This window comes from Crocuta crocuta, unplaced genomic scaffold (genome assembly GCF_008692635.1).
Source record: "Crocuta crocuta isolate KB4526 unplaced genomic scaffold, BGI_CrCroc_1.0 scaffold142, whole genome shotgun sequence".
Classification (NCBI taxonomy): domain Eukaryota; kingdom Metazoa; phylum Chordata; class Mammalia; order Carnivora; family Hyaenidae; genus Crocuta; species Crocuta crocuta.
Genome location: NW_027528892.1, coordinates 994851 through 1018159, shown reverse-complemented (window position 1 = coordinate 1018159; position 23309 = coordinate 994851). Strand labels below are relative to the sequence as shown.

Genomic DNA, 23309 nt, shown 5'->3' with positions numbered 1-23309 from the left:
CCTCCATGCCCATTTCCCCCCTCCCCCCACACCCATCAGTCCTCAGTTTGTTCTCAGCATTCAAGAGTCTCTCATGGTTTGCCTCCCTNCCTGCTATTAGCACATTCTTATCTATAAGCTTGTTTCTGTTTGTGATTAATTGTTTTAAATATTTAGGTGCCCCCATATTCGGTGCATAGACATTTATGATTGTTAGTTCTTCCTGATGGATAGACCCTGTAATTATTATGTAATGCCCTTCTTCATCTCTTGTTATTCTCTTTAATTTAAAGTCCAGTTTTTCTGATATAAGTATAGCTACTCCGGCTTTCTTTTGATTTCCAGTAGCATGATCTATATTTCTCCATCCCCTTACTTTTAATCTGAAGGTATCTTCCAGTCTAAAATGAGTTTCTTGTAGACAGCATATAGATGGATCTTGTTTTTTGATCCATTCTGCTATCCTATGTCTTTTGATTGGAGCATTCAGCCCATTTACATTCAGTGTTATGATTGAAATATGTGGGTTTAGAGTCTTTGTGTCCTTTGTAGGGTTCATGTTTGTGGTGGTGTCTGTGGTATCTTTGTTCCTTGCAACATTTCCTTCAGAGCGTCCCCCTCAGATTTCTTGTAGGGCTGGCTTAGTGGTGACTAATTCTTTCAACTTCTGTTTATTTGGAAAGACTTTTATCTCTCCTTGTATTTTGAATGACAGGCTTGCTGGATAGAGGATTCTTGGCTGCATATTTTTTCTGTTCATCACATTGAAGATCTCCTGCCATTCCTTTCTGGCCTGCCAAGTTTCAGTAGATAGGTCTGTCACCACTCTGATAGGTTTCTCTTTGCATGTTATGGCCCTTTTCTCCCAGGCTGCTTTCAAAATTCTCTGTTTGTCCTTGTATTTTGTCATTTTCACTATGATATGCCGTGCAGAAGATTGATTCAAAGTACGTCTGAGGGGAGTCCTCTGAGCCTCTCTTATTTCAATGTTTACTTCCTTCGGCACCTTTCCCTCTCTCTTCCTCTTCTGGGATTCCTCTGATAAGGATATTTTTGCATTTGACCGTGTCGCTGAGCTCTCGAACTCTTCTTTCATGTTCCTGGATCAGTTTTTCTCTTTTTTTGTCAGCTTCTTGTTTTTCTATAATGGTGTCTTCTAAATCACTTATTCTCCTTTCTGCCTCTTCAATCCGTGCATTGGAGGCTTCTGATTTATTATGTATCTCATTTATTGCATTTTTAAATTCTTCATGCCTATTTTTATTCTCCATGTTGTCTGTAGCCATAGTTTCTTTGATGTCCCCTATACTTTTTTTCCAGCCCAGCTATTATTTTCATGATTATTGTTCTAAAATCTTGTTCAGTTATGCTGCTTATATCTGTTTTGAGCAGTTCATTAGCTGTCAATTCTTCTTGGAATTTCTTTGGAGGAGAGCTCTTTCGTTTCGTCATTTTGGTTAGCTTTCTGTCTCTTGTTAGTTTTAAAGACTTGTTATGCTCTCTGCACCTGTGAGCGCTGCTGTACCCAAGAAGACTCTTTGACTGTCCAGGGCCTATCCTTTCAGAAAGTGTTTTTTGAATGGTATCTCTTGGTCTCTCTTGTTGAGACCTTGGTTATTTTATTTTCCTACTCGTAGTGATATTTGGGACTCTCCACAATGTGTACTTTGGCTTGTTTCTTGAGGTAGCCCTGGAGAAGAAGACAGACAGACAAACACACAGGGAGCAGGAGCACACAAACGCGCAGACAAATCCAACTAACATGCAAACCGAGAGGGAAAACGAAAAAGTTAAGAGAAAAGATGGAGGAGGGAAGACAAATAATAGAAAATAAAAAAACATAAAAAGGTCAAAAGAAGAAAAAAAAAGGAAAAAAGAAGAAAACCGATGGACAAAGAATGCTTTAAAGCATATAACTGGAATTCCCAGCAACAATTATNTGGGCGTGTAAACTCCCCGTACCGGGGGCGCAGCCAAAGTTGGTTGCACTCTTTAACTCAGGCCAGTCCCGGTCTCCAAATCCCAGTCTGCGCGCCCCGCTGAAATTGCTGTAGACACAACTTCACCATCGATCCCCTCGGGACAATTCCAAGCCTCCTGCCTAGACCTGGGGGTGGAGCCAGAATTGCTGCTTCCTTCCCTGGGTCGGGCTGGCGAGCACGGGCGGGGGCTTGCCTGCCGGGTGCGCGGAGCCCGCTGGAGTGAGGAAAACCAGGTCCCTCTGTGTCTCGTCACCTGACACATGAACTCACGGGCAAATCTCCCAGTTTTTAGCTCTTTGCCTTCCCTCTAGAGCTGCAGCCCGCCAGGAGCGCGGACGCCCGGTCCCCGAGCGCGGTTCCTCCAGGGGCCCAAGCCCGCAGGGAGGACAATGGCGGCAGGCGCGCTGCTACTCTGAAGTCCAGCCGCCAGGAGCCCGCACAAAGGAGCAGTCTGCGAGCTCAGCCCCTCCGGGACGAGCTGCTGCGCAGGGACCTGGCACGCAGGTATTTGGCGCGCACGGTCTTTCTATGCCCGAGCGGACGTTTTTCCTGGAGCAGAGGTTTTTCTGTTTTGGACTCTCTCTTTTCCCCCTCTCACTCCCCGCAGAGGGTAGAGGGGAACTGCCTCCGACCCTAGAGTCTCCAATCCTGGCCCAATTTTATCTTCCCCACTTCGCACTCACGTTAGAAGCCTCTCTCAGTGGATTCTGCGTCCTTTTTCTCCCAATCTCTTGGGTTTTGTAAGGTTTCCTATGGCTTCAGATCTTTTCCGTGTGAGGTATGGGCGTGAGTGCAAGTACGGAGCTCCTTACTTCTCCGCCATCTTGCCCCTCTCTGGGGCGCTTCTTATTCGGCTTCACCAACGAAGACCGGGTCAGGGAGCTGGGGACGACCTTCGGCTGCCCGGTGTCCATGGAGGTCAAGTGCGAGCTGCTGCGATGCACAGCGAGGTCCCGTGAGAGTGGAGCTGTCTCGTCAGAGACGACGCGAGGGAGACCCTGGGCCGTCTCTATGAATCGCAGGAGGAAACGCTGGTGAAGGAGGCCATGGCGCCGGTCACCGAAGTGTCGCTGCACCTGAAAGACGCCCCGGACCTCAAGCACGCGTCCTTCTGCCTCAAGCACTGCGAAAACCTGCGTGGAAAAGGGCGTGTTCCTGGACAACGACAGTGCGTCAAAGTCCGAGGGTCAGGCTGCCAGGTACGGCCCCTCGCTGTTGGCCTCGTTAATTGCCACCCCCCCTCAGCCTCCCACCCTGCTCCCACTCCCTGTGGCTTAGGGTCAGAACTTTCTTCTGGCCAGAATGTCTCCTGCCAGCTTGCTGTTCAAGGTGTAGGACGTGATGATCAGATTAGGGAGGGGATCTTATTTCGTGTCATAGTTTACACATGGGTACATGTCCCTAGACAATCTGGACACTTCACATATTTTCCTTAACAATTCTTTTTAAATGGCCAAAACATGGAAAGAGCCTAAGTGTCCATCAACAGATGAATGGATCAAGAAGATGTGGTTTATCTATACCATGGAATACTCCATGGCAATGAGAAACAATGAAATCTGGCCATGTGTAGCAACATGGATGGACCTTGAGGGTGTTATGCTGAGCGAAATAAGTCAGGCAGAGAAGGACAAATATCATATGTTTGCACGTATAGGAGGATTAGGAGGAACTTGACGGAGGAACAAGGGGGAGAAGAAGGGCGGAAATGGTGGGGGAAAGGGAGAGAAGCAAACCATGAGAGACTCTTGAATGCTGACAAAAACTGAGGACTGATGGATGTGGGGGGAGGGGGGATGGGCATGGAGGAGGACACTTGTGGGGATGAGCACTGAGTGTTATGTGGAAACTAATTTGACAATAAACTATTAAAAAAAACTTTTTTAAATTAAGTTTTTAATGGTAACTTGTTTTTGAGAGAGACTGTGAGCAAGACGAGGGGCAGAGAAGGAAATACAGAATACGAAGTAGGCTCCAGACTCTGGGCTGTCAGCACAGAGCCCTGCATGGGGCTTGAACCCATGAACTGTAAGATCATGAATCCTAGCTGAAGTTGGACGCTTAACTCACTGAGCCACCCAGGAGTCCCAACAATTCCTTCTCAAAGTAAAGTCACCATACCACACGCCACACCTGCAGGACTTCTGTCTAGAAGTTTGTACCTTTTGACTACTTTTATCCACACCCTGCCCCTGGCAACCACCAATCTGTTCTAGGAGTTCATGTTTGTTTCTTTTAGATTGCATGTATAAGTGAGATCATTCACTATTTGTCTTTCTGTCTTGCCAGACTTATTTCACTTAGCATAATGCTCCCAAGATCCATCCATGTTGCCACAAATGGTACTTTCTGCTCTTGTGGCTGAATAATATTCCATCGTATATACACGTCATATTTTCTTTATTCATCCGCCAGTGGACACTTAGGTTGCTTCCACGTTTTGAGGATTGTAAGTAATGGTGCTATGAACGTGGGAGTGCAGAAGTCTTTTCAAGTTGGTGATTTCATGCTCTTCAGCAAAATAGCCAGAAATGGGATTCCTGGATCATAATGTAGTTCTATTTTTAAGGTTTCAAGGAACCCCCATACATTTTCCATGGTGACTGCACCAATTTACATTCCCTCCAGCAGAGCGGAAAGATTCCCTTTTCTCTATATCCTCGCCAACACTTATTTCTTGTCTTTTGAGTCTAGCCATTCTGACAGGTGTGAGGGGATATCTCATTGTGGTTTTGATTTGCATTTCCATGATGATAAGCGATGCTGAGCATCATTCCATGTGTCTGATGGGCATCTGGATGTCTTCTTTTGAAAAATGTTCAGGTCCTCTGCCTATTTTTAAGTCTTTTTTTTTAATTGAGATGTATGAGTTCTTTATATGTTTTGGATATTAGCTCCTTGTCAGATACGTGATTTGCCAATATTTCCTCCCATTCCGTAGGCTGCTTTTTCATTTTGTCAATGGTTTCCTTTGTGGTACAGCCTGCCAGTTCCTGTTACTCTTCCCTTAGGTGCTTTTCCACAGGTGCTCTTGTTCATCCCTTCCTTCCAGGCCATAGTATGACCATCTCTCTCTCCATCTCTGGATGGATTTCTGCTCGGTGTTCAGTTCAAACAAGAGCCTATGCTTTTTGGATGTGAGCCAAAGCTTCTTGAGTCCCTCCTCCGTGAGGATTCTTTGTGAGCAAATCACCCGTGTCACCTGTCATCTCCAGAAAGTGGTGTAAGTAGAAACTATTCCTATAATGATGGTCCCTAAGCATTTTTAGTGTGGCAGCAGCCTGGAAGCCTGACCAGGCTCTCACTAACCAGATGCTCAGAATACAAACAATTGAAATGGGTCCTAGTGAAATAATTGTATGTTACCTTGAGTTATTTTCAGGAAATTTGCCAAGTGTTTGGAGATTGCCATACATCTGGTTTAAGCATATTTGAAACTCAGCCTATAGGAAATAGAGGTACATGCAGATCAGAAGACCTGGATGGGAATTGGGGGAAATATTCCAGAGAGCACAGTTTTAAATAATGTGAATAAGGACACGTTGATAAGGCAATGGTGACTATATAACTGGTGTGTGGAATGGGATTGAGAAAGGAGTCTGAGGTAGTGAGGTAGGTTGGGGCAGAAGTAAATCCTGATGGGGCCACTTGGGCAGGTGACTGTTAGGGTACCCTTTAAAACCAATACATGTTCAAGTGATAAGCTTTAGAAGTTGTGTTCAAAATTATAGACAGATACATTGCTGAAACTCCCTACCGCCCCTTTCCCAGACCAACATGCCTTAGAAAGTTTAATTAAGTCACGTGAAATGTTGTGATCTTTACGTGGAGGCAATAGCTATGGCAAACATCAACTGACCGACCTGCTGATGTCAGGAGATAAGTAGCGTGCTTCTCTCAGAATGCCATGGGACTTGAGTGTTCAAAGTAAAGAATCTGACATAAGTTGGTGCCTGGAAAGACGTCAATTTCTTCTATATGGCCCTGAAAGTTTACATTGCTCTGGTTTTATAAGGCATTACATGAAAATACAAGATTAGATGACCCCTGTAACCTGTTCCACTGAGAGTTTTGGACAATGTAAGCAGAGGTTCTGAATCGCTGGCATCCACCTTATTCTTGCACCCTGTGCTGAAAATTTCATTTTGAAGCCTCTTTTGGACAAACTGAAGGGAATGTTCATTATCTAAAAACAAAGGGTCATGGGTTATAAGACCAAGCGTGGGTTTAGGGAGTGTTTTACAACAGGGGGATGGGTTGCCAGGTCTGGAGGTACAAAACCAGGAGAAGACTCTCTAAAGATAGAAGTGTAAATGGCGATCTGAAATACGAGGGTAGGAGAGGCAGTAAGGGTGCACGTTGAGTCCATCTCAAGTTAGGATGCATTAGCATGCTTCAAAAACNACACTTGTGGGGATGAGCACTGAGTGTTATGTGGAAACTAATTTGACAATAAACTATTAAAAAAAAAAAAACCAAAAAAGCAAAAACAAGCCCTGAAAAGGGAGCGAGGCAAACCACGAGAGACTCTTGAATGCTGACAAAAACTGAGGACTGATGGATGTGGGGGGAGGGGGGGGATGCTCATGGAGGAGGGCACTCGTGGGCATGAGCACCGGGTGTGATGTGGAAACTAATTTGACAATAAACTATTTGTAAAAAAAAAAACAAACAAAACAAAAACAAAAAAACAAGCCCTGAGTAAATGCTTTCCACAGTTACTTTCTACTATGCACACAGGATAACTTATGAGCTAGGCTCATGTATAACACGAGGTTGATTAACTCCTACTCTGAAGAAGGGGCATAGTCCAGGCACCAGAAAAAAAAAAAAACTCTTATTATTCTTTTAATGCTGAATTGTTTATTGGAGTCCACAGATGGATTTGTTCTACTCCACTTAAGATTTCTTTTAATCCTATTTAAAATTCCACAATCTGTACTATGGCTATTGTTGATAGGACTGCCCATAAACATTGGGGTGCATGGGCCCCTTTGAATCTGCATTTTTGTAGTCTTTGGATAGATACCTAATAGTTCAATTGCTGGGTTGTAGGGTAACTCTATTTTTAATTTTTGGAGGAGCCTCTATACTGTTCTCCAGAATGGCTGCACCGGTTTGCATTCCCACCAGCAGTGCACAAGGGTTTCCCTTTCTCTGCATCCTTGCCAATGTCTGTGGTTTCCTGATTTGTTAATTTTAGCCATTCTGACAAGCATGGGGTGACTCTTAACGGTCCATATCTTCAAGGAGTCTAATTTATTTACTAATTCCTAAACCACAATGTGCTGCAGCCTTAGTGAAAACAGCTTTGTGGGAATGCAAACAGCTACTTGGAGTGATAGGAATCCTCTATTCTTGCTAGGGAAAGTCTGTAGACGTTGAAGGGGAGGGGAAGAAGCATGTTAGCTGAAGGAAACACAGTGCAGGACACAAAACACAAGGAGAGACTACTAGGAATTTACCAAAGGGACACAGGAGTGCTGATGCACAGGGGCACGTGCACCCCAATGTTCATAGCAGCACTCTCAGCAATAGCCAAATCATAGAAAGAGCTTGAATGTCCATCAACCAATGAATGGATCAAGAAGATGTGGTTTATCTATACAATGGAATATTACTTGGCAATGAGAAGGAATGAAATCATGCCATTTGCAGCAACATGAATGGAACTGGAAGGTATTATGCTGAGTGAAATAAGTCAGTCAGAGAAAGACAGATATCCTATGTTTTCACTGCTATGTGGATCTTGAGAAACTTAACAGAAGACCATGGGGGAGGGGAAGGGGATAAAATAGTTACAGAGAGGGAAGGAGGCAAACCACAAGAGACTCTTTAAATACTGAGAACAAACTGAGGGTGGATGGGGGTAGGGGAGAGGGGAAAATGGGTGATGGACATTGAGGAGGGCACCTGTTGGGATGAGCACTGGGTGTTATATGTAAGACAATAAATTATATTTTTAAAAAAAACACAAGGAGAGGCTATTTCATCTGAACAACAGCATGAGCAAAGACAACGGTGACCAAGCCCTTCAAGAGTCCTTGCTTTTCTTCTTTCCAGCTATCACTCTATTGACTTGCCCTCCTCATCAGCCTTCTTGACCATCTTCCCCCCCTCCACCTTGACCAGAGACTGCTCACCTCCCTGTGTTCACAGCATTCAAGATAGAATCCCTTTTTGTTTTCCCTAGGATTAGAAATGTGTCCCCTGCTGACGCCTATAGGGACTTGTGTCTAGCTTTCAATAGTAGGAAGACTCTGACATACCTGGTCCTGGAAGGTGGTGTCCGCAATGACAAGCTGCTGCTGCTGCTGCAGCTGCTGAAACACTCCACATGTAATCTGCAGTATCTGAGGTACGCCTCCTGGTTCTTGCTTTTCTCAGCAATGACCGGACGCTGGGCACAGCTACCCGGTGCATCTGGGTGAACTGGAAAGGAGACGGATCTACTCACATTGGATGCCATGTTAAATAGGGGACATAGTCTCAAATAGAGGCAGAAACCCTATCCACATTCTTTCTCCAGCCACTTGTCTTGTGCGACTGCTGAGGGCAAAGAAACACCCAGAATTCTGCATTGTCCTCTAGCTCAGGGACTTGGTATCTTAGATTCCATGTTGCCTACACAGTGTGATTCAACCCTTACTGACCACTCAGTGATACCACAGAAGCATCAAGTGTCCTGGTTGCTGGTATTTCACAGATTTGAGCGATTCCTCAGGGAGCTCCCCTAATGAGGGCTCAGATGATCATCGCCCCCTAGGGATGACGATTTAGTTGAGTGGCAGCCTGAGGTACTGGCTAGCAGCACAGGTTGTTTTGTTTTGTTTTGTTTTATTTGAGCTCACTTCCAAATCTCATTTTTGGCCTTTAGGATTCTGAGCTGTTTCCTCATCCATAAAATGGGGTTTTGAGCATTGAGGGAAGCAGGACTGTGACCTGCTTTGCATAGGAGCCACACACAAAGGGTAGCTCTTACCATATTGACGATTTTTTTTTTTAGCTTTTATTTATTTTTTTTATTCTTTTTTTTTTAATAGTTTATTGTCAAATTAGTTTCCACATAACACTCAGTGCTCATCCCCACAAGTGTCCTCCTCCATGCCCATCCCCCCCTCCCCCCACATCCATCAGTCCTCAGTTTTTGTCAGCATTCAAGAGTCTCTCATGGTTTGCTTCTCTCCCTTTCCCCCACCATTTCCGCCCTTCTTCTCCCCCTTGTTCCTCCGTCAAGTTCCTCCTAATCCTCCTATACGTGCAAACATATTGACGATTTTTGATGCTCTTTCTCATTTAATTAGAAAAGAAAATCTGTTACTCTAAAGTTTTGATAAATGATGTTTCTTTTTTTAATGTTTTATTTATTTCTAGGAGAGAGAGAGAGACAGCGTGAGCAGGGGAGGGTCAGAGAGAGAGGGAGTCACAGACTGAAACAGGCTCCAGGCTCTGAGCTGGCAGTCAGCACAGAGCCCGACGCGGGGCTCGAACCCACGAACCGCGAGATCATGACCTGAGCGAAAGTCGGACGCTTAACCGACTAAGCCACCCAGGCACCCCGATAAATGATGTTTCTAAGTGGATACACTCCAAAAGGCAAATGGCTGAATCAGAATCTCCTATATTTATGCTCACGTGAGTTGAGACCCTTTACATTCTACCATGTCTGCATTCCAGTTACTTAAGTAATGTATAATTTCTTCATCATAGGCTAATCTATGAGGACAGAAAGGTACTAATTTTAAGAACTCGCCATGGGGCGCCAAGATGGCTCAGTTGGTTAAGCGTCTGACCTTGGTTCAGGTCATGATCTCACGGCTCGCCATGAGTTCAAGCCCCGTGTCAGACCCCGTGCTGACAGGTCAGGCCCTGGAGCCTACTTCTGATTCTGTGTCTCCCTCTCTCAAAATAAAAAAGAAAACATTAAGGAAAAAACCTCTCAATTTTACCTATGACATATATTCTACTTGACACAGGACATGGATGGATTATATCTTTTAATTTTCCTTGACATGAAGGTATTATCTCTCCCCAAAGCACAGGTAGGGAAAGATACTACAAAGGTTAAGTAACTTGCAAAGATTCTGAACACAGGAGGAGCCAGGACTATGATGCAGGCAAGAGAATTGTCCTAGAGCCATGTACTCTGATCTTCGTGTGCAAGAGGAGCTGGGTTTCGGAGTCCAGTCTAAGGGATTTCCTCAGTGTTCTCCAAGCCAGCTGTGCTACATTTGAGCTTGTCTGCCTAAGTGTCAAATTGTGTCTCCTTGTTTTAATTTGTATATCCCCTGATAATTCACGAAGTTGAACCTTCTGAGTATAAGGCATCAATTTTTTTTCCCTATGGAATTGCATATTTAAATCTAAGTGGGATTAGGATAGACACACGTGGGGAACCAGTATAAAAAGTAGAGTTTGAGAAGTAACAGGCCATGTTTAGTGAAACTTCATGCCTAATTGTATTATAGATTTTTTTCCCTATTAGATGAGGTTGGGTGTTGATCAAATGGCAATGGGATATTTGAAGAAGCAAAGGAGATCAATTCTCATTAATAATTCAGGTCAGGGTTGGGCACGTACTGGAGTAGAATGAAATGGAGATCCAAGATATAGTCTTCCGGGAGGCATAATAAACTGATGTGACCGCTCTGTCCTCCCAGAAGAACGGCTTTTCCCCGTTTATCCCACAGGCTGTGTCTTGTTCTGACACCACTCAGCAGTGGGCTGATTTCTCCTTGGCCCTTGAAGCCAACCGGTCCCTGAAATGCCTGGATCTCACAGCCAGTGAGCTCCTGGATGAAAGTGCCAGAATGCTGTGCACGACTCTGAGACACCCCAAGTGCTTCCTGGAGAAGCTGTTATAAGTACCACCTCTGTTCCCGTGGAGCATCTCCATATTAGGCCTGGGGCAGCAGAGCAAGAGTGATGGTAACACCAGGATCTGCTGGGCCACCCATACGGGACTTCCCACTGACCTAGATCCCTGGCTCCCTGTTTTGGCCCCAGTGGGATAACTCCGGCATTTTGCCTGCCCTTCTCCCATTCCTGGCCCTTCAGGCTTTGATCATGAGCACATGATATAGGGGGTGCTGGCTTAACAAGACGGTCTGCCAGCCGAGAAGGTTGGGCTTTAGAAATGTTCTCACAGCCTTGCTACTTGTGTGGTGCTTTTGCAGGTTAGAAAACTGTCGCCTTACAGAAGCCTGTTGCAAGGAGCTCTCTTCTGCTTTGATCGTCAACCAGAGGCTGACGCACCTGTGCTTGGCCAACAGCAACCTTGGGGATGGTGGGGTAAAACTTTTATGTGAGGGTCTGAGTCACCCTGACTGTCAGCTACAGAACCTGGTGTAAGTCTATGTGTACACACACCTAGATTCAGGTAGGCCAGACAGGAGAGCACTTAATGATTCTACTTGAACGAAATTGGCAAGACCTTGGTACAAATTAGGGAAAGGACAGGTAGAAACAGATAGTAATATTCACAGGCCTTTCAGAGCAGGGCTTACCGTCTGGCCTCTTCCTATGTCCGAAATTTGGATTAGCCAGTGGTTCTCAGGTCTGATGTTTTGTGTGTAATTTTAAAGTTCACATGACCTACTTTCTTCCTACACCTGGTAACGGATTGAATTATGTGGTATGGTTCAATACTTTTTTATTTTTCTGCAAAGGGCTAGGTGGTAAATATTTTAGGCTTTATGGACCATACAGTCTCTCTTGCTATTATTCAACTGTGCCATTGCTGAGTGAACCTGTAAGGAAATGAAGTGTGGTTGTGTTACACTAAAATTTTATTCACCAAAAACAGGTGGTGGGTTGGATTTGACCCCATGGGCTGTAATTTGCTGATTCTTGTTATACGGGAACAAACCCAGCATAGAGTCCCCATTCCCATTAGAAGCATGGTTAGGATAACATTCAACAGACTGGGTAGAGTCGGAGGCTTCAGAATTTTTTTCTTGGCTTTGATTTCTCTGAGGTTCTTATTCTCCTGGGAAACTCATGTCTGCCCATTAGCTTTATGGGTTCTAGTTGGTTCTAGAAACTGTGTTAATATAGGATATCCTTTAATCCAGTTGTGCTTGGTCATTTAAGACTAAAAAGAGAAAACAAGTATTCAGCTTACAGTGGCAGATAAAGAAAATGAAAAGATCTAATGAATACTTTTTAGTTAGGACATACAAAGAACATAAAACTTCACCGGGCTTTCTATGTAGTGACATTGTATATTGAGAGTTAGCTTAGGCATCTAAACAAAAAATGTCAAAGGGCGCCTGGGTGGCTCAGTCAGTTAAGAGTCCGACTTCCACTCAGGTCATGATCTTACTGTTTGTGAGTTCAAGCCCCATGTCAGTCTCTGTGCTGACAGCTGAGAGCCTGGAGCCTGCTTCCGATTCTGTGTGTCCCTCTCTCTTTGCCCCTCCATCCTCATGCTCTGTCTCTCAAAAGTAATTAATGTTAAAAAAAACTTTAAACAAAAAATTAAGCACTCACTGTGTGCGAGGGACTCTACTAAATTTTACAAAGTTTTTAAAAAATTCTTATACCCTCATGAGATAGTTACCTTTATTTCAGATTTATTAGCTGGAAAACCACACTTAGCCACTTAGCTTACCTGTGGTCACATCTATGTGGTAGGTATGAAGCCCCTTCTAGAAAATGAAATGCCAACCATCATTGCTTAAAATACGTAGAGTTGATGTTGGACCGAGCCTCCACTTAGCCCACAAAACTTAATCTTATATTTTGTTTGAGTTCCCCTCCCTAAACTCCTCTGGTTCACTGATGACTTTAGGATTTCACATACTACAAAGAATGGTGTCTTTCGGTCTAGTTATCATCCCTGCACTTCAGGGTCCATTGCCTCATTGCAATCATGCCATTGTTGGGGTACAGGGCTGGGAGGGTTGACTGCAGACCCACCTGCCTAAATGTCCCATGTGGCCACCCTTCTCTGTGCTCTGGCCTCTGAGCCAGAGGGCTTTGAGGAAGCCTAAACTTGCAGGAAAGTCTGCAGTGTTTAAATGACAAACATAGTCACTCAAGTATCGGGAATGTTGAGCTTTTGCTGCACCACAATCCTGTTGGAATGATGTAAATAGAAGACATGAAAGAAAATCTTCTCTGTCTACAGCGAGAGTGGAACCCTGGTGGCCTAACCGTGCAGAAAATAAATGGGACCTCAGATTCAGTCTTGGGTCTGTCTGACCCTAGAGCCTAAATTTTTGACCTCTAGGATATGTTGCTGTCCTAGGGAAATCTTTATCTTAGGTATGTCTGTGTCTGCCTAATAAAAGGTGGCAGACAAAGGTCAGTTTAACCTTCTGCTACCCAGGCAGTGTGTGTGTAGGGGCATGATGTAACATTCAGGTGCACGTTTTCACATACAGAGCTAGATGAAAGACTATAGCTCACAGTAGAAGGTGTGTACTGTTGGCAGGAACAACCACTTCGCAGGGTGTAAGTAGAAGAATGCAACGGTCTTTGCAGGTTATCACATTCCAACATAACCAGACGTGGCTGCAGACGTCTCTCAAAGCTTCTCCAGGAAGACTCCAGCTTAACGAACCTGGATCTGGGGCTCAACCCCATAGCTACTGGATCGTGGTATCTCTGTGAGGCCTTGCAGAAGACAAATTGTAACCTAAGATGTCTAGGGTAGGTACTGTTGTTTGTTTTTGAAGGTGTTGTGGCGATGTATCATCTCTCTGAGGTATTTTAGAATGCAGACGGCAGTAGTGTCTCTCCTCCAGTTCAGGAGGTAAATCGCTGCAGAAATCGTAAACACCCGGTTTGCTTGTATTCACAGTCATTCAGAGGGCCTGGAGAAGTCGGCTAGAATTGCGGACGGCCTCCAGCAGAGTGGGCTTCAGGGGGACACAGCTTCTGCTGGGATCCAGTGAGCAGGACACAGTGGGCCTGCCTCAGCTCAATGCCCAGGAGGCCGTGCATGGATACCGCCCCCAGGAGGTGCAGTGACTCCATCAACGCGATGGTAGGCTCTGCACCGCCTTTTCCCTTCCAAGTCTTGGCCAACGGCATCTCACTGGTGCAAAGTACTTTGCAACTAGAACCCTAATGGGAAGAGAATCTGGGTCATGTACTCTACTCTTGCAGAGATAACAAAGTACACTGGAATACACCGTGATTTTGTTTAATGTCTTGGCTGTACCTGGCTAAGTCTTTTTGTTTTTTCATTTTTTAAATGTTTTATTTATTTCTGAGAGAGAGATAGTAAGAACAGGGGAAGGTCAGAGAGAGAGGTAGACACAGAATCCGAAGCAGGCTCCAGGCTCTGAGCTGTCAGCACAGAGCCCGAAGCGGGGCTCGAACCCATGAACTGTGAGATCGTGACCTGAGCCGAAGTTGGACTCTTAACCGACTAAGCCACCCAGGCGCCCCTGTACCTGGCTAAGTCTTAAAATTCTTGACGCCCAGGCTGCTTCCCAAAATTGATGAAATTTAGGGGAAGTAGAACCCAGCATCAAAGTCTTCAGAGATATTCCAGACGATTCCAGTTTTCACTAACTTTGAGCTCCCTTGAATTAGACATTGGGGTAGAGGCTGAACAAACAAATCCAGTGTCCCCAAGTTAGGACTGATCTTTTTTTGATCATGGAACAAGGACCTGGCATCTTAGCAGAGGTATTGAACAGGAGCCCGGACCTCAAAATGTCGTTCAGATCCCATCTGATGTTCATTGGCAGTGACTTCTGATATTCCATTTCCCCCTTTACGGAATGCGTGATTCTATAGGATTCCTCCTCACAATGGCACACCTAATGCATTTATGGAGTTACTCTGTGGTCTCATCAACCTTGTGATAGGTTTCATGCAGCAGGTGCATGAATCTGTATTAATTACAGAGTCTCAGAGTGTTCCTTGTAGCCAAGCCTCTTCCTCTCTACCTTCATCTCAGGCTTTTCTCCCCACTTTGGGATGCATCTTCAACTGGCTTCTCAGTTTCCAGAACATATCCCATTCTTTTCCACTGCAAGGTCTTTGTTCTTACTTTTTGGTTTCCTTTTTTTTTTTTTTTTTGAGTAGAGCACTCAGACCCTTCAGTTTGCCAATATTTCACTTCTCAGCTTAGCTATTATTGGGGACAACAAAGGAGCTTTGATCATTCGAGATCTCCTATCTTATCATAATACACTCTGTTCTCTATAAATTGTGCCATTTTCCTACCTGATCACTAGATATATAATTTTTTCTAATGTTTATTTTTGAGAGAGTGTATGCACATGTGTGAGCAGGGTAGAGTCAGAGAGAGAATCTCAAGCAGTTCAGAGTTTGACATGGGGCTCGAACTCACAAACAGTAAGATCATACCTGAGCAGAAATAAAGAATCGGATGCTTAACTGACTGAGCCAGCCAGGTGCCCTATAAATTTTTTTAGTTTCTTTTTTTTATTGAAGTGAAATCCACACAATATAAAATTAGCTATTTTAAAGTGCATAATTTGGTGGCTTTTGCTATACGTATAATCTGTTTTATCACCCCAAATGGGGACTCTAGACTCCTCAGCACCTACTTTCTGCCTCTATACCTATCTTGCTATCCATACCAATCCTCTATGTTCCATATAAATGGAGGCCTACATACGGTAAGTAGCCTTTTGTGTTGGGCTTCTTTCAGTGAGTATAATATTTTCAAGACTGATCTACACTGGACCAGGTATAAATTCTTTGTTCCTTTATATGGTGGAACAATATCCCATTGTAGGGATCTACCACAATTTGTTAATCTGTTTACCCAGTGTAAGTTTTATTTCCGAAGGGAATGGGATTTATTTCTTGTATCTGCAGTGCTTATTATAGTTCCCCGGGGCAGCAGATGATGGTTAGCAATGTGGCATATAGATTTGCAGATGGTACAGAGCTCAAGGGCACATGGCTGAGGGGGAAGTCAGGCTTGAGTCAGCCCACTAGGCTCTCTATAAGCTAGTGTGAACTGTACCTACCATAAATGGTCCCACCCTCTGTTTCCTACTGGCAAAGGCATCTTTTAGTCTAGGAAGAGCTCTAGAACAAGGAGGTGAGGAATGGAGGTGATGTCAACATATCATGCATTGCCGAGTATAATTAACTCACTGTAAAGTCTAGGGAAAAACAGTCCATCTATTCACCAACTAGAAGGCTTCCATCCTCTTCTTCCTGCTTTCATTTCACAGCTCATGTTCAGTTTGAGACCCCTCCTTCCAGACACCTAGCAGATAGCCGTCTACACCTCCATGGCTAATGCTCTCATTGAGGCCACCAACTCCCACGTGGAGTGTTGCATGGTCCCTGAGTTGGTCCTCGATTTCCTGAAGTTTGTTCTCAACCCATTACCCTGAAGTACACTTCAGGCTGCAAGCCAGACCATGGGCAGCTCTGTTTCAAAAGACTCAAAGGTTCCTTCTCTGTGCCACTTCAGGGTCTACAAGACCCTCCCCCAGCTTGGCATTCCACCTACACTGGCTTATGTCCGCCATAATGGCCCACTCCCTCCTTTTCACTTTTTGTCTCCTATCATCTTCCCAATGAGGGATTCACCAACCACCATAAAACTACCTAGTCCTTCCCTGGCCAATTCACCCTAATCCTGTTAATCTTGCTTCTCTACCACCATCCACTGTCTTCCACGTTCTGATAAAAGTCTGATGTCACTAAAATAAGCTCCGTGAAGAAAATACTTTTTTTCCTCCATTTCTTCACTACTCGGTCTCCAGCCAGCAATAAAGAGTGGATCTAGCAACACGGTAGGTTCTAAGTGAGAACTGACTGGGTCTCTGTGCTCTTTCCCCACAGGCTCTGTGGCTGCTCCATTACCTCTTCCTGTTGTCAGAGTCTTGCATCTGTGCTTCTCAGCGCTCAGAGGCTGGAAACTCTGGACCTGGGCCAGAATATCTTGGGGCAGAGTGGAATAACTGTGCTCTTTGAGGCTTTAAAACAGAATAACGGCCCCTTAAAGATACTCAGGTTGGAGATGGTTGAATCTATCATGGAAATCTAGAAGCTATTGAAGGATGTAAAAGACAGCAATCCAAACCTGACCATTGAATGCAGTGATGCCAGAGTCACCAGATCCCCACGGTGTGACTTTCTGTCTTTAATACCCTGAGATCCTTCTTAATGACTACATGTCTTGAAGGGGGCGATCTGATAGCTCTAAGACCCACCATGAATGAAGACCCGAGGGTCAAATGTTAATCACTGGGTCAAAATGTACAACTTAGTGCTGGCTTTTCCTCTCTGGTTTCCTCTCTCTGTGTAAATTCTGCACAAATCACCTACAGAGTTAATGTCACAATGTCTGTTATCTCACAAGGACACAAGCGTAATTAAAGGCAAAGAACTTTGTTTGAGGCTGTACTTATTAACATGCCTGAGACCTAACTTAGAGTTAACTTTATACTTTGTATACTTTGTCTAGGAAGAAATATGACTAAGATCACAGATGGTTATGTTGGTTTCTTTCATGTTTCTGCCCTAGCTCAGATATTTCTTGGCTGAATTAAAATTTTTTAAATGCTTATTTATTTTAAGAGAGAGAGTACAAGCAGGGGAGGGGCAAGGGTGGGGAGAGAATCACACGCAGGCTCTGTGCTGGCACAGAGCCTGACACAGGGATAGAACCCATGAACTGTGAGATCATGACCTGACCTGAAACTGAGAGTTAGACATTTAACCAACTGAGCCACCCAGGCACCTCTCTTGACCAAATTTCATAGATGCCTGATGAGTCTACATGATCATTTTGGTGTGTAGCCTCCTGGGACAGTTTTAGGATATTCTAACCCAGAAGCTGGTAATTTTTTTTCTGTAAAGAGCCAGATAGCTAATATGTTAGGCTTTTAAGTCATATGGTCACTCTCACAACGATTCCACTTTGCCATTGCAGTGTGAAAGCAGCTGAAGACAATTCATAAATGAATGAGTGTGACTGTGTTCCAATAAAAATTTAAAAATAGGCAATGGGCCATATTTGGCCCATCGGCAATAGTTTGCCAACCCCTGTTCTAATCTATCCTGTACTATGAAGTTCAAGTGTGACCACATCATTGTTTTTAGCCTTTGAGTGATTGTGTGTGTGTGTGTGTGTGTGTGTGTGTGTGTAATCCACTGCATTAGAAAACACCTAGACCAATGGAATAGAATAGAGAACTCAGAATTGGACCCACAAATATACAGCCAACTAATCTTTGACAAAGCAGGAAAAGAGTATCAATGGAAAAAAGACAGCCTCTTTAACAGATGGTGTTGGGAGAACTGGACAGCAACATGCAGAAGATTGGAACTTGATCAATTTCTCACACCATACACAAAAATAAACTCAAAATGGATAAAGGACCTGAACATGAGACAGGAAACCATCAAAATCCTAGAGGAGAAAGCAGGAAACAACCTCCTTGACCTCAACTGCAGCAATTTCTTACTTGACACATCCCCAAAGGCAAGGGTATCAAGAGCAAAAATGAACTATTGGGTCCTCATCAAGATTAAAAGCTTCTGCACAGCAAAGGAAACAATCCACAAAACTAATAGGCAACCAACGGAATGGGAAAAGATGGTTGCAAATGACATATCAGATAAAGGGCTAGTATCCAAAATCTATAAGGAACTCCCCAAACTCCACACCCAAAAAACAAACAACCCAGTGAAGAAAAGGGCAGAAGATATGAACAGACACTTCTACAAAGAGGACATCCATATGGCCAAAAGACACATGAAACGATGCTCAGCATCCCTCCTCATCAAGGAAATACAAATCAAAACCACACTGAGATACCACCTCACACCGGTCAGAGTGGCTAAAATGAGCAAATCAGAGAACTCTAGATGCTGGCGAGGATGTGGAGAAACGGGCACCCTCCTACACTGTTGGTGGGAATGTAAACTGGTGCAGCCCCTCTGGAAAACAGTGTGGAGGTTCCTCAAAAAATTAACAATAGAACTCCCCTATGACCCAGCAATAGCACTGCTAGGAATTTACCCAAGGGATACAGAAATGCTGATGCATAGGGGCACATGTACCCCAATGTTCATAGCAGCACTCTCAACAATAGCCAAAACATGGAAAGAGCCTAAGTGTCCATCCACGGACGAATGGATCAAGAAGATGTGGTTTATCTATACCATGGAATACTACATGGCAATGAGAAAGAATGCAATCTGGCCTGTGTAGCAACATGGATGGACCTTGAGGGTGTTATGCTGAGCAAAATAAATCAGGCAGAGGACAGACACCATATGTTTGTATGTATAGGAGGATTAGGAGGAAGCTAACGGAGGACCGTGGGGGAGAAGAAGGGGGGAAATAGTTGGGGAGAGGGAGGGAGGCAAACCATGAGAGACTCTTGAATGCTGAGAACAAACTGAGGGCTGATGGGGGTCAGGGAGAGGGGAAGAGGGGTGATGGGCATGGAGGAGGGCACTTGTTGGGATGAGCACTGGGTGTTATATGGAAACCAACTTGACAATAAACTATTAAAAAAAAGAAACACCGCTTTCCCTGAGTTATCCACATCCTATTCCTGAAAACTCACAGAAAGGGTTGAAAGCTCATTCTCAAACTTTCTTTAAAAAAAAAATGCAAAATCACCATTTAGCACTAATTCCCAGGCAGTGACAAAAATGAGTGATCTCTAGCCTCCCATAATTTTTCTACCAAACTGAAAGTAGTCCTATCACATATCTCGAAGGAACGACAGCGCTGATATGGGGATGTTACAAAAACAGTAACCTATTGTTGGTGATTCAAGCTGGGAGTTTAAATAACACAGAACTGCTTCCTTTGGATTTAGGATAACTTATTTCAGTGAAGTTTTCTTCCCCAACATTTTCATGTGATGGATCTATAAGAAAAAAACCCAATTCCAAATTTTTAGGGAAGACAAAAAGGTCTTTCTAGAACCTCATTCTTGAAGAATGATCGCCTTATGTAACTGAGGACTGACAGGTGGTGTCCTTCAGCATTTTGGAGGTGCCAGTTCACACTTTGCCCTTTACTGTTGCTGTTGGGATTTCTGCTCTTGGTCTAACTGCTGCTACTTTGTAGGTGATTATTCCTTTTATCCTGATTTCCTCTCTGCACACTGATTTTCTTTTTTAAACTTTAAAAAATGTGTATTAATTTTTGAGACAGAGCATAGCAGGGAAGGGTAGAGAAAGAGAAAAAGAGAGAGAGAGAGAGAGAGAGAGAGAGAATACCAAGCAGGCTCCATGCTGTCGGCACAGAGTCGGACACAGGGCTCGAACCCACAAACCATGAGATTATGACCTGAGCTGAAATCAGACGCTCAACCGACTGAGCCATCCAGGTGCCCTATACACATTGATGTTTTTTGATATGGATTTCATTTTCTATTTTTTTATAATTTTATGCTGTAGGGATTCAGAATTTTGGAAAAAATTTCAGTTCAGCCTATGTTTCTTTATATATTGTCCCTCTTCCAAGTCTATATCATCTCCTCATTTCATCTTTTACTCTCTCTTGTGCATTTTTCTCTGTGCTATGTTGTTAGTTGAAAGTGAACTAGTCAGCCAGAAGTTAAAGTCCACAAATTAACACAGGATTGTTCTTACTATCTCATGGATGGAAGTAGTGTGGCATAACTTAGCCATTCGGTGGTACCAGGAAGGACCTGGGTTTTTTGTTTATTTGTTTTTATTTTGTTAAAAATTCTTAACATTTATTTATTATTGAGAGACAGAAAGAGACAGAACATGAGCATGGGAAGGGCAGAGAGAGGGGAGACACAGAATCTGAAGCAGGCTCCAGGCTCTGAGCTGTCAGCACAGAGGCTGATGTGGGGCTCGAACCCACAAACTGTGAGATCATGATCTGAGACAAAGTCAGACGCTCAACCGACCAAGTCACCCAGGAGCCCCTGTCTGTCTTTCTTAACTGTTGGGCATTACCATCTCAAGACAGATCTGCTCAAGTGCTCACGGTTGCTGTAGTACTTGGTGTTCCACTCACCAGATACTGGTTTGCCAGGCTTAGCATGACCTGTGTTTATTTGGGTGTGGACAGTCAAGGATTTCAGGAAATAGGCAGTAGAGGAATTACGGATGACTCACAGAAGTGATTACGTTATTGCAGACAGTGCCGAGTCAAAATCCAAGTTTACACTTGGATACAAGGCTGGTCTTCAGTAAAAACGTCTGCGTCAGACCCTGTGTTGGATACTGGGTATTTAAAACACATTTTTGCTGAAACTTTGCAGCAGTCCCCCAACTGCCCCCCAAAAGGTCCTATTATTTTACCTATTTATAAATAAACACAGTGAGTGGATTCAATGGTCTGATATGACATAGCATCTAAGAAGCAGACAGACTTGAAAACAACGTTCACTAGATTGTAAAGTTTGACTTCCTTTGTGCAGAAATTTAAGTCTTCAGGATTTGGGGGTAAAACAGCATAGAATTTTAGTGGTTCTCAGCAGGAGTGACTTTGCCACCCATGGGACAATGGGTAGTGTTTGCCAACACCTTGCCTGTCACAACTAGGGGGTGCTCCAGGCACTAATGGGCAGAGCCCAGGGACGCTGCTGAGCACCGACAATGCACGGAACGGCCCCTGCAGCACAGAACGGTCCGGCTCAAAATCTCAGTAGTGCTAAAACTGAGACCTTCTGCACGCTCTGCATTCATTACAACAGACTAAGTGTCCTCAACCAGCGGGTACGGGGCAGTGTCTGTAGACTTTGTTATTGTGATAAAATAAACACATCAAATCTACCACTGTTATCACTTAAAAGTGTACAATTTAGGGGCACCTGGGTGGCTCCGTCGGTTAAGCGTCCGATTTCAGCTCAGGTCATGCTCTCATGGTCTGTGAGTTCGAGCCCTGCATCGGGCTCTGCACCGACAGCTCGGAGCCTGGAGCCTGCTTCAGACTCTCTCTCGCTCAAAAATAAACAAACATAAACAATATTAGAAAAATAAAAGTGTACAATTTAGCAGCACTTAGTATATTCAACGCTGTGCAACCACCCCCAGCACCTAGTTTCAGAACGTTTTCATCACCCCACAAGGAAACCCCAAACCCACTAATGTGCTCTCTGTCCCTATCTATTTGACCATTACAGTTTATTTATTTATTTATTTTTGGCCGCATCTGGTTGTGTTACTGGACCCAGAGCTCTGCTAACCATCCTGTGACACAGACTACAGCCCCGTAAAGAAATCAGTCAGGCAGAGAAGGACAAATATCATATGTTTGCACGTATAGGAGGATTAGGAGGAACTTGACGGAGGAACAAGGGGGAGAAGAAGGGCAGAAATGGTGGGGGAAAGGGAGAGAGGCAAACCATGAGAGACTCTTGAATGCTGACAAAAACTGAGGACTGATGGATGTGGGGGGAGGGGGGATGGGCATGGAGGAGGACACTTGTGGGGATGAGCACTGGGTGTTATGTGGAAACTAATTTGACAATAAACTATTAAAAAAAAACAAGCAATTGACAGATGTAAAAAAAAAAAAAGAAAAGAAAAGAAAACCAAAACAAAACGAAAACACAGAAACATTCATAATGACAGAGAAAAAACCGGTGGTTGCCAAAGGGGAGGTGGGTGGTGGGATGACCAACACAGGTGAAGGGGATCAAGAGGTTCCAACTTCCAGTTACAAAATAAGTCACAGGGATGAAAAGTGCAGCACAGGGAATACGATCAGCAATACTGTAGTAACGGATGTGACAGAGGGGCTACACTTAAAAGCGGGCATTGAATAGAACCGAATCCCCATGTGGTTCACCTGAAAGTGTAAAACCTTGTCAACTTTTCTTCAATAATAATGATAGAAGACACCATTCCATCATTCTGAGGTTGAAAACCCGCAGCAGTGGACGGCCTGGAAGAGCTCCCGGCTGATCTGATGTCCGCAGGGCACTGCACCCTACTGGGCACACACACCGAGGGGGAGGAGTCTACTCTTCCTCCTCTAGCTTCCAGACAGCAGGTGCCCACACCTGTGGCGCCAGCCTCAGCCCCTTGCCAGCTCAGCTCCGCAGGCGCCAGCACGCCCCCAGCGGAGCACTGCGCCTCCCACTTTCCAGTCCTGCTGAGCCTGGGGAGTCCGGAGAGAAGGCGCAGGACCATCCTGTGTCCAGGGACAGGCGCCCTGCAGGTGAAGGGTGGGCCCACCTGCGCTTCTCTTCCAGCGCTGAGCTCCAGCTGAGGACCCCGGCGCTGGAGGGTCAGTCCTGTTACGGACTGCACGCGTCGTTGACCCCCTTCTTGCTTAGCACAGGATGGCAGATGTGGGGTCATAAGCTCACTTCTCCTATAAAAACACTCAGGTCAGGACTTGGCATGGAGAACAGAATCCACGAAGATTCAGGGTTTGATGCCCCTTCCCGG

At 44.6% G+C, this 23309-nt stretch overlaps 1 protein-coding gene across 1 annotated transcript; it reads left to right on the top strand.

Moving 5' to 3' along the window:
- The first annotated feature begins 3007 nt into the window (after window positions 1–3007).
- On the top strand, window positions 3008–13861 carry LOC144225682 (NACHT, LRR and PYD domains-containing protein 2-like). The gene is made up of 5 exons (XM_077756924.1): window positions 3008–3160; window positions 10652–10818; window positions 11138–11308; window positions 13449–13616; window positions 13768–13861. Exons 1-5 carry the CDS (start codon window positions 3008–3010, stop codon window positions 13859–13861), a joined length of 753 nt encoding a protein of 250 aa, XP_077613050.1.
- Window positions 13862–23309: the final 9448 nt, after the last annotated feature.